At 40.5% G+C, this 17,678-nt stretch overlaps 1 protein-coding gene across 4 annotated transcripts in view; it reads right to left on the reverse strand.

Moving 5' to 3' along the window:
* CCL28 (C-C motif chemokine ligand 28) overlaps window positions 1-16,602 on the reverse strand; it is a 49,538-nt gene extending 32,936 nt beyond the window's left edge. For 3 of the 4 annotated variants that reach the window (XR_001107008.3, XR_001107009.2, XR_001107010.2), the window contains exon 1: window positions 16,464-16,580. Coding sequence is in view for 1 of the 4 variants with exons in the window: in XM_012449531.3 (XP_012304954.1) it covers window positions 16,464-16,527 (64 nt within the window). In the remaining 3 variants the exon portion in view is untranslated. Of the gene's footprint in view, window positions 1-16,463 lie in introns of all 4 variants that reach the window. The other variant, XM_012449531.3, reaches the window with a different exon arrangement.
* Between the last annotated feature and the right edge of the window lie 1,076 nt (window positions 16,603-17,678).

Below are 17,678 nucleotides of genomic sequence, written 5' to 3' on the forward strand. Positions count from 1 at the left end.
GAATTTGAGTTATCTGAGTGCTGATATTAATTCAAACAGTTTTAAACCAGAAAAGTACCAGGGACATATATGTACTTAGTAAACTGGATTGCATTTCTCAAATACTAATATAAATGTAGGATGGACTCAGCTGGAGATCACTTGATCTAAGTCAGATAAACTATCAAAAGGCAAGAAGCAGGCCAGCATTTATTACATGTTAGTAGGTACAACCAGTGCCCTCCAGAGGAAGCAGAAAATATAAGAGGGCAGGAAATAACTTTGGAGAGGACACGGGAAGTTAGGCAATGGAGAACGTAAACTGGGTAGTTCCGAATAAAACAACTGTGAAATTCTGTTAGATAACGTCGCCCCCTAGAGGTCCCCTCCTGCATCCTCCTCTAAGAATATTGTCATTTTTAAAGAACCATCAGCCACTTCCCTTTATTTCAATTATGACTGCAGAATTTCCATATAGGAGAGATTTCGGTGTGTCAGTTAGGCTGTAAAAGAGGATTATGTGACATTTATTCAACATTTACACAGTTTTTCTTTAGATGATACTGAACACTGGTTGTTGGAGAGGTGGTTGGGGAGGCAAGCTGATAAGAGATCAAGGAGGCCAAAACCTGTCTGCAAAGACCACCTTGGTCAGGAATATAACGGGAAATAACCAGTTTATGTTCCAGAATTGGAATTCACACAAACACAAACTGTATGATGGAGAAGGGGTTCCCCTGAAGAGAAATATGTGATTATTACTGAAAATAAGAGAAGCCTTGCAGAGTGGGCTTGATAAAGCAGCGAAGTTCAGAGGTATGAATGAGCAAGGATCTGAGGTACACTGCAAGGCTTTGCCTGATCCACCCCCAACTGCTTCCCTAACCCCTCCTAGAGGTGCTCCTTCTGCTTTAGGAAGGACAAAGCCCAACAGATCCACCCGGGATTTCTCTGAAAAGTGATTTGTGAGATCAACAGACGTGTTTCCCAGCTGGCCTGAGAACAGGCAGTAAGGTCAGTTCTCTGGAGGAAGTGCGCAACCACCAGTGGGTTTCAAATGGATCCAGAGCAGCTGTCCAGCAGAGGAACCACAAAACTGGGAGTAAAGGTTCCAGTTATGAGAGGGATCATCCCTCCTACACTATCAGACCACCTTCCCCCAGACTCTTAGAGGGAAAGTACCCTTCTCCCGGACCCACTATTTCAGAATTGTCAAGAATATTTGGATTGAGAAATCCTGCAGCAACTTTTTAATTACTACCAGGCAAGAAAGTGGGGTCCCAGAATACCGCAATTTCTGCTCACTAGCCAGTGAAGTCAAGAGTATAGGAGTTCCACGGGTAGCATCTAATGTGTCCATTCATTGAATTGAAAATCAGCATTTAAATCATATTTAAATAGTTTGTTCTGACATTTTTGAGATTGTATCAACTTTTGCTCCATTAAAAATAATGATGTGCCTCTGTAGAGTGAGTGTGAAATAAACTAGGGGGAAGACATTTCTAACATTTGGGAAAATATGGCAAGGGCTATGTGATAAACAGAATGAGATCTGGAACACTGAAAGGCAGAAGAGATAAATTATAACATAGAGACCTGGGTTCATCTTCATCAGGGAGGTGGCATTTCAGCTGAAAACTTGAAAAATGGATAGAATATGAACAGGGCAGTAAATATAGAGGAGACAGTGGGTGTAAAGATACAAATGTGGAAAAGGCAGATTCATGCAAATTTGGTGGGAATTTATAACTTATGAATGCAAATTGTAGGAGGATGACATGAAAAGTATTTTGAGACCAGACAGCTTTATATTTTATACCAATAACACAAGTTCAGTAACCTCTTTCTATGGAAACTTTAAAAATTCAAGACATGAAAATTCACCTAAACTAATACTTCTGTGGAAATGTAGATGTGAATAAATACATGATGACTTTACTATTATTCTCCATTCCTTGTGAAACAGTTCAACACAGAGGAACATACCAAGAATAATAAAGAACACCTATATACTCATCACCCAAATGTTATTAATGTTAAACCTTTTCCATATTTGCCTTCAGTCTTATTTTTAAGTAACTGTTTCCAGTACTTTACTGCTACATGCAAGGCTACAACAAACATCCTAATGATAACAGACATTTATTAAGTACTTACTCTGTGCCAGGCACTAGTATAACTGCCATGTGTGAATTAATTTATATAATCTACACAGCAACTATATGCAGAAGAAAGTATATTAATCACCATTTTATAAATGGGTAATAATATACAGAAAAACTACATAACTTCTTGAGATCAAAAGGCCAGGAAAGAAATGGTGGGGCTGGAATTTGAATACATACATTGCAGCACTTTTTAGACCTTAAGTTATACTTTATTTGCTTTTCTACTGTCTCCTTGGGGCTTGTGTGAGAATTTCTCTACAGCAGTGGTTCTCAAACTTTAATGTGCATCAGAATCAAATCCCTCTCTTACCTCAGGTTTCTGACTCAGTAAATCTGAGAGGAGGCTTGAACATTTGCATATCTTACTATTTATTTATTTATTTATTTATGAGATGGAGTCATGTTCTGTCGCCCAGGCTGGAGTGCAGTGGCGCTATCTTGGCTCATTGCAACCTCCGCCTTCTGGGTTCAAGCGATTCTCCTGCCTCAGCTTCCCATGTAGCTGGGATCAAAGGCATGTACCACCACGCCTGGCTAATTTTTGTATGTTTAGTAGAGACAGAGTTTCATCATGTTGAACAGGCTGGTCTTTAACTCCTGACCTCAAGTGATCTACCCACCTCACTTTGCTCCCAAAGTGCTGAGATTACAGGTGTGAGCCACTGTGCCAGGCCAATATTTGCATATCTGATAACTTCCCTGGTGATGCTGACACTGCTAGTCCTGGAACACACTTGGAGAATCACTGTTCTTGGAGAACAGATTTACCTATGGAATTGCTAGGTTGTAGGATATATGCATCTTTAACTATATTTCATACTGTCAAATTGCTGTACAAAGTGATTATACAAATTTACACTCATACCTCCAGTTTGATGAGAGTTCCATTTCTGCACATCCTCAGCAACTTTTCATAATGTCACTTTAAAATGTTGCCAGTCTGATGGGACTGAAATTGTACCTTAATGTGGCTTCATTTGTGTTCCCCTATTGGTAAGTTATTAATCATTCACATTTTCTCTTTGAATTACCAAATCCTATTTTTGCCAGCTATTTTTTTTACAGATTTTAAAAAATTGATAAGAACTCAGAAAATATTTGGAATACTAATCTCTGGTCAGTAATTAGAAAATATTTTCTCCCACTTGGTAGTGTATCTTTTAATTTTGAAGTATTTCTTTAGAGTTTGCTATTTATATCTTATTTAGCAAATCCTCCCATAGTCAGATGTCATAAAAATAACATTTTATTTTAGAAAGCAAAGCTTTTTACCCCTGTAATTTATTTTTTATAGATTGTGAGTCAGAAAAAAAGTTTTTGCATAAGAATACCCATTGTCTCAGAAATGTAGTGGTAAATGAAATTTTTTTCTCCATTTACAAAGGGCAAAGAAACCACTTTTTAAAATGTATATATTTTTAATTTAAAAAGCCTTTTCAAAAGATGGCAGTCCTGCCATGTTGCCCAGGCTGGTCTCCAACTCCTGGACTCAAGGGGTCCACCCACATTGGCCTCCCAAAGTGTTGGAATTACAGGCATGAGCCACCACACCCCATCCCTTTCTTGCATTTTCTTTCTTTTTTTTTTTTTTTGAGACAGAGTACTGCTCTGTCACCCAGGCTGGAGTGCAGTGGTGCGATTTTGGCTCACTGCAACCTCCACCTCCTGGGTTCAAGTGCTTTTCTTGCCTCAGCCTCCTGAGTAGCTGGGACTACAGGCCCCGGCCACCATGCCTGGCTAATTTTTGTATTTTTAGTAGAGGCTGGTTTCACCATGTTGGCCAGGCTGGTCTTGAGCTCCTGACCTCAAATGATCAACCCACCTCGGCCTCCCAAAGTGCTGAGATTACAGGTGTAAGCCACAATGCCTGGCCTCCTTTCCTCCATTCTTAAGGTGAGTTTCTTTGAAGACATAGTGTATCTGAATCTTTACTTTTGGATTAAGCTAAATCTCTACAAGGATTAAGCTCACTCTTTACTGTTTGTAATAATAGCTATATATCCAAGGCAAAGGGCCAAATAACCTCCAGATGTATTTTTAAAAATACCTCTGGATTTAGCTCAGGGTCACAGGGTGCAACCCTTTTATTTTTTGAGGAGATGAGAAGTTATTATTCTTTCTTCTGCTATGTTATGGAAAATTCTGTTCCAATTTCACAGTCACTTTTGTGCTGTCATACATGCTTGTAAATATGTTAATGCTTACTCAATAATATTTTTTTTTCTCCTCTGTATTAGTACAGAGGAATCTTTCACTGGCAGAATTGTTCTCTTTCCACAACAGAACCACCTCGTCTCACTGATATATAGATATTCCTTAAATCTTCAAGTTTACACAAACACATAGATCTGTTTCTGGGCTTTTTCTTCTGTCTCATGCTCTACTATTTATCTCTGCATCAATTCCACATGTCTCAACTAAGACACTTTTTAATAAACCTCAAAACTTGATACAATGTCTCCCCACCCAACTTATTCCTCAAAATTGTCTTAGTTGTTCTTGATCCTTCACCTTTCATATAAATTTTAGAATCAGTTTGCTTAGTTCTGCAAGAATCTCAGAAATTGTGGTTGAAATTGTACTAAATTTACAACTAAGATCTGAAAAATACTGTCTTCCTATTCATAAATATGAAATTATCCTCTAGCTATACAGGTTTTCTTCCTTCTCCAAGATCTTTATAAGTCAAATGGTAAGATAATGTTGTATATCTTAGACCTATTTTTAGGTACCTTATAGATTTTGTTGTATTGTGAATGGGCTTTTAAAAATACTTTTTTTTCTAATTAGTTAATTTTTACGTATAAGAATTCTATTGATTATTTAATGTTGCTCTTGTATCCAGCAACCTTGCTGAATTTTAAAATTTGTAATTGTTTGCAGTAGATACTCTGGTTTTATAGGTAAATAGTAATTTTAATCTCTTTCTTCTCAATTCCTGTGTAGGAAATAAAGGCTTTTCTCTTTTAAAATCTGTTACTTTGCTAAATGCCTAGAACAGTGCCTAGCCCATTGAAAGTTGTGGGAAGTAGAAAAGTTCCTTTTTAAAGATTTCTTTCTTGTTATAGAATAAGTGTGCTAATAACTTTGTAAGCACTATCCTATGTAGCTGTTAAATATGCCATGCTTACAGGCACGTAGTACATTCTATGTTCTTGTACTTTAACCAAGATATCTGTGCTGGACATGCTCACAGGTATGTCCCAGCTCTCCATTCCTTTTACCTGTTTACAAAAGTTTTACGTTATTAGCCAATTGGGTTTTAGTTTAAATTGTGAGGTCTGGCTCCAGTCAACAGAGATCAGACATAGCAGTAAGGATGACCCCAAATGCGTAAGGGATAAATTTCTGTGTTTTCCTTTGTTCATAGTACTCTTGTGGCACAATGACTAGTGAGCGTACCCTTCCTGTGGTCCAGGAAGTAAAAATTGCATTGCTGAAAGATTCTTTGTCACAGTGCTAATTTTTCTTTGTGGCACCAAGCATCTACTTCCAACAAAAGTTCAATACATAATTTTAAATTGCTGTGATGAATTACTCTATTTTCTTCCTTGCCCTCCTGGGATAAACCATACTTAGTCATAATATATTAATTTTTGTATCTTGTATATGATTTGCTATTTATTAAGATTTTTCCACCTCTGTTCATAAATTAATCTATACTTTTATACTCCGGTATCATCCTTCCATGTTTTGGGTAATAAGGGTAAGTTAATGTCAACAAAGCATTGGGTGGTTTTCTCTGTTCTCCCATCCTTTGAAAGAGTTTGCATAAGATAAAGATTTTCTGTTTCTCTAATTTTTGGTAAAACCTCAAAAACTATCTAGGCCTGGTATCTGAGGAAAGATGTTTAAGTTGGATTTGTTATTGGATTACTTGCATATATATTTGATATATCAATTTTCTAAGAAATTGTTTATTTTATCCACAATTTCTACTTTATTCTCACAAAGTTTCATAGCTTTATCTTACTGTATCTGCCATCATGACTCCTTTTTTTAATTCTTGGTGTTTGAAAAGAAGGTTGCTGTGCAAAGTAACAGTTTAAAGATTTAGGCCAAGTGTGGTGGCTCACACTTGTAATCCCAGTACTTTGGGAGACTAAGGTGAGAGAATTGCTTGAAGCCAGGAGTTTCAGACCAGTCTAGGCAACACAGTGAGACCCTGTCTCTACACAAAATCTAAAAGATTAGCCAGGCATGGTGGCCCACCTACTCAGGAGGCTGAGGCAGGAGGATCACTTGAGCCCAGGAGTTGGAGGCTTTGATCCTGCCATTGCGTTACAGGAAAGGGGTGTCCCAATCCAGACCCTAATAGAAGGTTCTTGGATCTTGCACAAGAAAGAATTTAGGACAAGTCTGCAGTGCAAAGTGAAAGCAAATTTATTAAGAAAGCGAAGGAATAAAAGAATGACTACTTCATACAGCAGGCCTGAGGGTGGCTGGTTGCCCATTTTTATGGTTATTTCTTGATGATATGCTAAACAAAAGGTGGACTATACATGCCTTTCCTTTTTCGACCATATAGGGTAACTTCCTGACGTTGCGATGGCATTTGTAAACTGTCATGGCACTGATGTGAGAGGGAAAACCACCTCCCCATCCCCCCCCACAGGCCTCCACCTCCTCCCTCCAGATGGGAAGAAGGGTGAAAAAGAGAAAAAAATAAAATACCAAAGAGCTGTGATGATGACTCCCTTTTCGGTTCCCAGTGTCTCTGCTATCTGTAAGCCTTAAAAGAGTTGCAAATAAATGTTATCCCTAACGCTGGAGCCCAGCAGAGGGTCATGCCCCTATGTTTGCATGGCCCAGGCTCCCTCCTGGAAACACCTCTGCCAACCAATAATTTACTGCCTTTGTCTTGTCTCTGTAAGCCCCCCCCCCCGCCTGTTCCCACTTGTGCTGCATATGAACTAGTAATTCAATGAAGCCAAAAGATTGTAAGGTCAGACATCCAGCAATGGACAATGACATAGTTTCACCTCAGTTTCCCCTTTAGCCTTGTAAGCCTATAAAAGGGGAAAGAAGCTGCTTCTCGGGGAGCTCGTGAATAAGGCTGTAGCCCCCTGCAGCTCCCAGCTGAATAAAAAGCCACTTCCTTCCTCAGTCCCGTGTTCGAGAGGTTTCTCGCTGTTCCTGCCTCAATGGGAGTGTAGTAGTGAGGGCAACCAGGGGTTACTCTTGTGGCCATTTTGGTTTTGGTGGGACTTAGCTGGCTTCTTCACTGCAACCTGTATTATTAGCAATGTCTTTATGATCTGTATTTTGTGCTGACCTATCTCATCCTGTGACTTGGAATGCCTTAACCTAAGGAATACAGCCCAGTAGGTTTCAGCCTCATTTTACCTAGCTTCTATTTTAAGATGGAGTTGCTCTGGTTCACAAGCCTCTTGACAATTGCATTGCAGCCTGGGCAACAGAGAGACACCTTGTCTCTAACAATAAATAAATGTTTGGATCTAAATAATAAAATATATTCATAAACTTACAAATATAAGGTGCTTAGAAACAAAGCATTAAACTCACGGGTTAAAGAGGAAACCACAAAATCTTATTCTGAAAAATAGTAAAAGTACTATTTATTATAACCGGTGGGATACAGTTAAATTTATCCCTAAATTTATTTAAAACACACATACAAAAAAAAGTGTGTTCAACTAAAAAACCCGGAAAAGGAAAATCAGAGGAAACAAAGCGTGAGAAAAAAACATAAAGAAAGAAAAGCACGATGTCGCTACTCCTGTCTGTAGTTGTGGCGGCCTTGGAGCAGGAGAGACTGAAGCGGAAAACCGCCTGAGAGAGCCGAAGCAGAGATGAAGGAAAAGAGCGGGAAGTACAAAGTGACAGAAACCAGAAGCGGCGTGGGCCGTCGTTTACCTGGGCGATGTCCAGCGGCCCTTCCGACCTCTGCTCTGGCGCAACCTCTTTGGCGCCACTGACCTGGTGTGGAGGCTTCTTTAAGCCCGTGGACGGTTCCCGTGGCGCGGCGCGGCAGGGCGGGGAGAGCACTGCTTGGAGAAGCTGCCTGAGTATAACAAGGACTAGGGTGGAGTCCCAGGCAGCGCATGGCGGCCGCATGCCCAGATGCCCACGTCGCCCCAAGGGCACGCCTGGACCTGGGGGAGCCAGCCAGGGAGCCCAGGACCGGCCGCCGGCTGTGCTTCACAAAGCTTCAGGAGAAAACTAGTTGTATTGTAAGCCCTTACTAGTTTTTTTGATTGATCTATCAGTTTTTGATGTGGGTATGTTAAAATCTCCCACTGTTATTGGGATTATGCCATTTTTTTTTTCTCACAGTTCTGTCCACTTTTGTGCTATATCACTTGGGGTTATGCTTGCAGACGCCCAGTCCAGGTACCCTCCTGGTCCACAGCCAGGATTAGAATGAGGCATGAGCCTCAGGTGCAGAATTTAAGGGACCGCCAAAAGAACTCTGTAATGAAAATAAGCAATATTTGAATGCAATATTTTTAAAAATAGAAATTAATGCAAAAAGTCTATGATTAGTAAATTGCTGCAATTTTAAATAAAAGCAAAATCTGACTGCATTTTCACGACTCAATCACCTCTCTTGCCTCACAGGAGTCTGGGCCCTAGAGGAAGATTTTTGGTGAAGTAAACTTTTTTATCTTTCGGTAAGATTCCTCTATAGCTTTTTGCTTAAATCATATTTTTCTGTTACTGACATTGCTACACTAATCTTTTGGTTTGTATTCGTTACATTTATTTTGCTTTTTTTTGTGTTTTTAAATCATCCTTTTTCTTTGCTTTTTATTCTTTCTGTCGGAAAGATATTTTCCATATTTCCTTTATTAATATTTTTCTACTAAAAATTTAGGTTGAGGTAGGTCCAGAAAAAGTGCCTTTGGGAAAATTTCTACAATATCTAGTACTGACATGTTTCTTTTTGAATTAAGTATGTTATTTTACTAATGAAAGTGATTGTCACATCAGTAAAACTCTAGAAGAATTTATAGGGTGCTGCCTACATTGTATCAGTTTTTGTCACAGACAATGAGTGTACAAGAATTAGTCTTAGTACCTGCCCTCAGGGAGCCTACAATTAGAAATTAGCAGACTTTTTTTCCCTTTAGACAGGATCTTGCTGTGTCACCCAAGCTGGAGTGCTGGAGTGCAGTGGTCCGAACACAGCTGACTGCAAACTTCACCTCCTGGGCTCAAGTGATCCTCTTGCCTTAGCCTCCCATGTAGCTGGTACCACCGGTGCACACCACCATGCCCAGCTAATTTCAATGAGACATTGTTAGAAAAATGTCTGCTCAGCCTGGGCACAAAGTGAGATTCCATCTCTACAAAAAAATAAAGACATGGTTGGGCCTAGTGTCTCACACCTGCAATCCAGAACTTTGGGAGGCCAACGCGAGTGGATCACCTGAGGTCAGGAGTTCAAGACCAGCGTGGCCAACATGATGAAACCCCATCTCTACTAAAAAATACAAAAATCAGCGGGCATGGTGGTGGGCAGCTGTAATTCCAGCTGCTTGGGAGGCTGAGGCAGGATAATTACTTGAAGCCAAGAGACAGAGGTTTCAGTGAGCCGATGCGGTGCCACTGCACTCCAGCCTGGGAGACAGAGTGAGACAGACATTTTTCTAACATTGTCTCATTGGACCTCTTTGCTGCATTTAACACTTATCCATTCCTTCCTTGAATATGTCCATATTCCTACTTACTAGTCTCTCCTAATTTTCTGAATATTGAGAACTTACTTTCTCTCCCTCTTGAATACATCCTCCTTTGGCCTCTCTTCAATAGTTAGCATTCTCAGAGTTCCGTCCCTAACCTACTGCTCTTTTCTTTCCACATCTCATATTTTAAAATTTTTACTATGTCAGTAACTTTAAAATATGTTTTTTACCTCTACCCAAATATTCTGATGTAGATTGACCTGCTGTTGAACATGCACTTGGATATCTCACAGGCACCCCAAACTCAACAGAGTGCCAACTGAAGACATCATCTGCCACTTTAAATCTATTTCTGTTTTCCTTTTCTCATCTCATTTAATCACTTTGTACTGTTATCCAAGCCAAAAACCCATGTGTAATTCCATCTTTCTTCTGCACTCCCACAGCCAGTCAAAATCTTGTAGATTGTATTTTCCTGAACACTTTTCAGATCTATCTCCTCTCATCCTTGTTAACACTCTTAGTTCAGGACCTCATTAATTGGCTTCTGGACTGCTGAGCCTCTCAGTTGTCTACTTTCTTCTAATTTTGTCATTTCCCCCATTTGAATCTGAGTCCCAGAGTACCTTGTGCTTTCCTATATCTTAGTCTTTACCATGTATGAAATTAAGAGTCAATATGACTGTCTTTTTACTGTAAGCTCCCACAGGGCATCTTTGTAACCCTCACCACATAGCACATTGTCTGATATTAGTGCTAAATAAGTTTCTTGGACTGAACTAAGCTCTGATCTTATCAGTGTTTCATTGTTATCTTGTTTTAAGGTTTTTAATGTCAAATATATTTTTGCTTTTTTTCTATGAATAAGATTTTCAATTTTTGGTCAAGGTCTTACGTCCCAAATTACCTACAATTACACATTGCTTTTCATAGGTACCATCCCAGCGCATTGAAATAATTAGGGGTCAGTCAACATGATAAATCATTTGCTATATGTAATATTTTAAAGATGTTTTTAGTATCTGATTAAAGCCATTCCTATTTGTCTTATTATGGTGTTCTTTTTTTTGAAATGGTCTTGCTCTGTTGCCCAGACCATTCTGGAGTGCAATGGTGTGATCACGGCTCACTGCAGCCTTGAATGCCAAGGCTCAAGCAATCCTCCTGCCTTAGCCTCCCAAGTAGCTGGGACTACAGGTGCGTACCAGCCTGCCTGGCTAATGTAAAAAACATTTATTTTTTGCAGTGCTAGGATTATAGGCATGAGCCACTGCGCCCGGCCTTATTCTGGTGTTATTTCTGTTAGTTTTGAATTGTTGTCATTATTGTTCCCAGTATTAAGTGTATGGATGATTTTCCAGGAATGTGAGTCCCTGTTTTGGTTCTATGATCCACTTTTGGTCACTAGAGGGCTGTAAAGATCTGTCAGTACTCAAGAACTGTAGGCACTACACATCAAATTTGTGATACAAAAATTAGATTTTTTTTGTTTTTTTTAGAACAAGTTCCCACTGTATTGCCCAGGTAGGTCTCGAACTCCTAGACTCAAGCTATCCTCCCACCTTTGTCTCCCTAAGTGCTGGGATTACAAGTGTGAGCCACTGTGCCTGGCAGATTTTGGGTTTTAAGGAAAGGATCCTGCCATTGTAGAGAGGTGAACAGCTTCCTCTCTTACTTGGACATGTTATATGGGTTCTCACTATTCCAAGTGGTTTCCAGAGCCACAACAATGGCATCACCTGTGAGCTTATTAGAAATGCAGTTTGAAAAGCACTGGTACTATATAGAGAGCACAGCAAAATAGAAACAGTAAAGAAAAGTACATGCCATTAGTGGAGAAAGGATTTGCAAACGAAAGGTAAAGATGATATAAAAGATTCACTTAGCTGCTAGCAGTGTCTCAAGACTATGAGTGCAATTTAAGAAGGGCAACACATAATGTTCAGAATATGGTTAAAACACATCTCTGCATTCTCATGGACCTCACACCGTAATGTAGCCAGATCATGCTGTGGAGGCCAACAGATGGCCACTGTTGTCACTTAGTGGGCAGGAAGGACTCACCAGTCCATGATATAGGAAACTGCTGTGCCCAAATAAAGTCCTCCCAGATACTTTTTAGAACCCTGGGATAATGTTTGGGGGCATGGAGAGTGGCTGAGGATTTTTCTTTGCTTTAAGGTGATATAAACACTAGAGTGTGGTCAGGCGACCACTTGAAGGGGTTTGAATAATTTTGTGCTATGAAAACATCCTGAGAGACTTTGTAGCAGAGTACTTAAGCATGTGGAGACTATTAGGTTTAAATTCTGCTTCTGCTACTTACTAGCTGACCTTGGGTGAATTAATTCTCTATGTCTCAATCCTGTTATCTATAATATGGGGGTGGTACTAGCACCTACCTCAGGGTTATTGTGAAGATTGCATGAATTTGTACATTTAAGTACTTAGAACAGGAGTGACAAATAGCCCTCACTAAATGGAAACAAAAAAGACATATGTGGGACAATATGCAATACAGTCCTTGGCTCATAGTAAGTATATAGGTGCCCATTAAGTGTTTGTGGAATGTGCCACTTTATTTATTTTCCCTCCGTTTCAAACTCACCCTTAATTGCCTGTTCTATGAAATTGAGATGGGCCCTTAAATATTTTTCCTTGGCTAGCTGGCACGTTGTTAAACTTTATCTATAGAAGATATTGAAGGGATATTGCAGGACGATGGGATTTTCCTTCCTAGCTCCAGTGTTCTTTCAGCAGGTTCCTGTAGACCCAGCTCCTGCAGTGCTTTGTCTTCTCCAACACCAGGCTCCTGCAGGGCATGACAACTAGCAGCACCCCTGCAGGCAGATTTGTAGCCCAGTGCCTCCAGTGAGATGCTTCCCTGTGAAGTATTTTCCCCTACAAACTAGAAGGCAGATATCCAGCATGTTCTGCCAGTACAGACTAGGTGACTTTTCTGCCATTTGGTGATCCATGGCTGGATCTCAGCTGGACAGGGTAGGGGTGCAGGAACGCTTCCTTGAGTGATCTGTTTTAGCCATTGGAATATCTGCTACTCCCACATTCCTTAAAATTCTCTTTCTTTCTAGCCTATCTCTTGTTATAGTTAATAATTTGTTCATATTAAACTTTCAAATTATCTGGTTTCTGTCTCCTAATAGGACCCTGATTGATATTAATAATAAATGAATAAAGAAACATTAGCATTCCCAATTGTTCCGGAAAGTTTAAATATTTTGTATAAGATGAATGATGCAGATTTTCAGAAATAACTTTTTGTGTTGAATAGTTATACTGTTATCTATGATTAAGTGAAAATATATATATTAAGACAATATGTAGATTGTGGTCCTGTTTCTGTTTTAAAATATTGGTGTGGATGTATGTGTGGGTTCATATTTCTACATGCTTAGAGGAAAGTCTGGAAAGATATGCAGAACCCTCTGGAGAGGGGAGAAGGGTTAAAGGAATGATGAAGAGGGACTTTCTTTTTTTAATTCTCTATATTTTTATATTTAAAAATATATACTAAATATTTGTAACTTTCATAATGTTAGGATAAATTCTTTAATTTTTGTGACTTTTCAGTAATTTTTTGGGGGGTAAGTTTTTACTTTTTTTTTTTTGAGATAAGTGTCTCACTCTGTCACCAAGTCTGGAGTACAGTGGTGCTATCATGGCTCACTGTAGCCTCAAATTCCCAGGCTCAAGCAATCTTTCTGCCTCAGCCTCCCAAAGTGCTGAGATTACAGGAGGGGAGGCCAAGGCAGGAGAATCACTTGAGGCCAAGAATTTGAGACCCGTCTGGGCAACATAGTGAGACCCTATCTCTACAAAAAAATTTTTTTTGATTAGCCAGGTGTGGTGTCATGCACCTGTAGTCTCACCTTCACCTGCAGAGAAACAGAAGGAAAGCAGATTACTGGGCAGATTATGTCAGACCCCTTAAGGACCATTCTTGGTGAAATGGAGAGTCCTAATTGTGCAGAACAACATTGAGTGACAAATGTATGTTCGTTGTAACCTTCCCTAGCCAGTGTCTTATGATTAAAACAAAAGATAAAAGTTTTAGGATGCAAACAGCACATCTCTAGCAATTATTGGTGTGATTCAGTAACCATCGTACTCTGAGAAAGGTTGTCAGTGGGAAGAATTTGGGACTCACTGAAGCAAAGCCTCTTAACTTGAATCTGTTGGGCACAAGTGAGCCTTAATCTTAATGTACAATAAAAACAGCCAGGCCCACAAAGCCCTAGATTGTGGGTTTAAATAATCTGGCTCAGGGCCACTGAAACAGGATGATAGACATGTTTATGGATTCAGTATTGAGTTCTGGGAGCCAGCAGCCACGTCAGCAGATGTGGAGTGTGCCCTACCTTTGGGCGGAATCCAAGGTTTTCAATTATGGATAAAGTCACCTGCTTTCTGATTTATGCAAAACACTTTGGGAATGCCAGTTACTGAGCCATCACATCAAGATAGCCATTTAAGACACCATTAAGATAAGGGAACAGCTTTCTGCCTGAAGAAAACAAAATATATTTCCCAAAGTTCCAAACTGGCACAGGCCATTTCCCTATTTCTGTTGCCAAGGCCACGTGTCCTCTGCACTGTTGCATGTTTTCTACCTTCCTCCCTCCCTGCTTGGTCTCCCACCCCCTGCCTGGAGCCAGAATCACTTAAGTGCCTCCCAGAGGGCACTTACATGGACACTTGAGTGGAAGTTTGCTAAGAATAGCTGTGGCATTACCCCTCTGCTCCACAACTGTTCTTAGGCCTACTTGTGTATTTTTACCTAGTATCACTTGTTTTTAAATGGTAGAAAGTTGGAGTTTCTCAAGCAATGTGATTTTTCTGTGGCCCAAACTGCCTTAGGTAAAGCACAGAGACTAAGCCAACAGGCTATTGCTGGGTCTCTCAGCTCCCTTTCCTCATTATTGCCGGCAGCCGTATCTTTTCACACCTCTGCATTTTGCCGTCCCACCCTACCTTCTCTACCAAGACTCGGTCTCATGTGAAGTTGGGTCCTGGGTATGGCAGAGCCTTCCTCATTACCCTCTGCCTTCTCCACCTGCCGTCCCCTCCCTCCTTTCCTGTAGGAGAGCTGCTGCTCTAGGGACACGTGGGAGTAGGTCAGGAAGCTGCAAGGGAGGCACACATTTCAGTTTTATGTAAACAATTTGAGTTGGTGGAATTACCAAAACTAGGAGTAAAGCCTTAGGTAGACCTTTGAGAAATAGTGAAAATGAATTCTAAAATCACAATGGTGAATTTTTCTGAGAAATGTTACAGAAACATAACGTGGCAAACTTTTGTCTTTATCTTGATGAGATAGATAGATTAGTAGAAATTGAGAAGAGATGGTCCAGGTTTTTTCTGCTGCTTATTTATATAAGCCCAGTACATTAATGGACTATATTGGAGTCCCTAAGCAAATGCCTGCAGGGACCAGGCAGTTAATACAGCAAACTTCAGAGGCTCATCTGCTTTAGCCAGTTCTTGCCACGGGGTGGTGGAATCCTTGTTGCCAGATCTGATTTTTCAAGAGAAGCTTTAAAATCCAGTTTGTATGTGTGTATGTATAAGTATGTACATGAGAAAGCTTTCGGTTTTAAAATATTGGCTCAAATTTTTAAAAAGCAGACCAGAGAAGACTTATATTCCACCTCTGCTCTAGACTTAGAGAATCTGTTCAGGGTAAAGCTTAAAAAAAAGATGATAATGGAAAAGAGTCATTGGTCAAGTATTAAGTACTGATACTTTGGGTTTCCTGAATAAAGTGAGTGCTACTTTAGAAGAGATTCCCTCTAGTTCAAATGTAGTTACAATCTCCATATACATGCTAGCAACTCGCAATTTAAATTCTCTTTTACACAATGTATATGGTTTAATTTCCCTCATCCTATTTTTCTTCTTTCTTTTTCCTTCTTTTCTTTCCTTTCTTCCTTTCCTTCCCTCAACCCTGCCATCTCCTCTTTCTGTTTTCAAGAGATGGGGTTTCACTCTGTTGCCCAGGCTGGAAAGCAGTGGAAATTCACAGTGCAGTCATAGCTCACGGTAATCCTGAATTCCTGGCCGAAGCTATCCTCCTGCCTTAGCCTCCTGAGTAGCTGGGAATACAGGCATGCACCACTGTGCTCAGCTCCGCTCCCCTTTCTAAAAGATCAGACTGAAGTTTCAGTTTTCTGTATCCATGGGGTGGTTTTTGCTCAGGAAATTTACAACTTACCTAACTTGAACACAGCTGGTCAAGTCTGTCTTTCCCTCCAGGAATGTGCACACTTGTGTTCAGACAGTTTAGCAGGCTGGGGTGAAGAGGAAGACAGATGAATAGCAAGGGCTTTACTCCCGCCTCTAGCTGGGGATTTTCTAAGATACTGTTGTCAGAAATGGAAACACAGTTTGAAGTTGCACCTATATGGAGGGACCTCATCCTACAGGTGGCAAAAAGTGCTGGTATGCCTATTAAAATGAGGTACCTTCCTGAAACGTCTTGGAGATCTAGAATTTAAACCTATGTCATTCTCTTGTAGAGAATCAGAAATCAATTGGAAATTCCTGCTTGAAGAGATAGATATTCCTGCCCCACCTCAAGCCTTCCAGCACAGATTTGGGAGATATCCCCCTTTCAGTGGAGGCCTAAGTGGCCAGTGCCCCCACTCACCTTCTGAGGCATGTAGGGCCACACAGACAGCCAAGGCCATGACGGTGAGTCCTGTCTGCTGCATTCCTGCCTGTCCTGCCGGCACTGACAGCAACACAAGTGAGGCTGTTCGATCAGGAAATGAGGCTAAAAGTGTACTTGGACACAGAGAAAGTGTAGAGGAAAAGTAACCAGGTGGCCCCACCCTGGGAGGTGTTCAGGGTATCTATTTCTCATGTTTCTTTCCTTAAGACCAGGCTCCTCCCCAACTTATCAAGCTCCTGAGTTCACCCTGCCTGGCAATCAGGGAATGTTAGCGGAGATCTGGCAGCTGGCGGGGTCACTGTGAGTAGGGTGTGCATCAGAATCATTTGGGAAACATTAAAAAAAAATCAATCTACATGACTTTCCTTTTTCCCTGATCTGTAAACCAGAACTCTAGGGTAGGAGACCAGTCATTTGAATTTTGTGAAAGCTCTGTAGGTGATTCTGATGGACACTTCTGTTGAGACCCATTGTATAATCAGTCAGTTTTTAAGTAGCTTATGGAAACCATAAGTTTCTAGGGACAAGGGTGACAAGTCATAAAAAATTATCTTTGTGGAAAGATATGGAATATTAAACCCCACTCTGGTCTTGGTTCATAGCCAAATTGTTTCCAGTGAAGCATTTTTTTTTTTTTTCCTCTTGTTGCCCAGGCTGGAGTTCAATAGCGCAATCTCGGCTCATGCAACTTCCACCTCCTGGGTTCAAGCAGTTCTCCTGCCTCAGACTCCCAAGTAGCTGAGATTACAGGCATGTGCCACCACGCCCAGCTAATTTTGTATTTTTAGTAGAGATGGGGTTTCTCCATGTTGCTGGTCTTGAACTCCTGACCTCAGGTGATCTGCCTGCCTTGGCCTCCCAAAGTGCTGGGATTGCAGGTGTGAGCCACTGCTTCCAGCCAGTGAAGCTTTTTATAGTAGCTTATTTAGGAGAAAGATAAGAGAGGAAGAAGGGCAATGCCTTGTAGAAAAGAGCCCAAGAGCAGGCATGAAGAGGCGTAAGTGCTAGTCCAGCTTTGCTGCCAATCAACTTTGTGAATAAAACCATGGGGTAGCATGAAGACAATTGGATTCTAATTGCTCATCTATTAATAAGTTGTATAACCTCAGGCGATGTACTCAATTTTTCTATCAATAACAAGTCAGACTAGATGACCTCCAAAGTCATGCCATGCTTCCTCTAGAACTGTGT

This window comes from Aotus nancymaae, unplaced genomic scaffold (genome assembly GCF_030222135.1).
Source record: "Aotus nancymaae isolate 86718 unplaced genomic scaffold, 86718_ANA_hifiasm-v0.15.2.pri h1tg000014l, whole genome shotgun sequence".
Taxonomy (NCBI): domain Eukaryota; kingdom Metazoa; phylum Chordata; class Mammalia; order Primates; family Aotidae; genus Aotus; species Aotus nancymaae.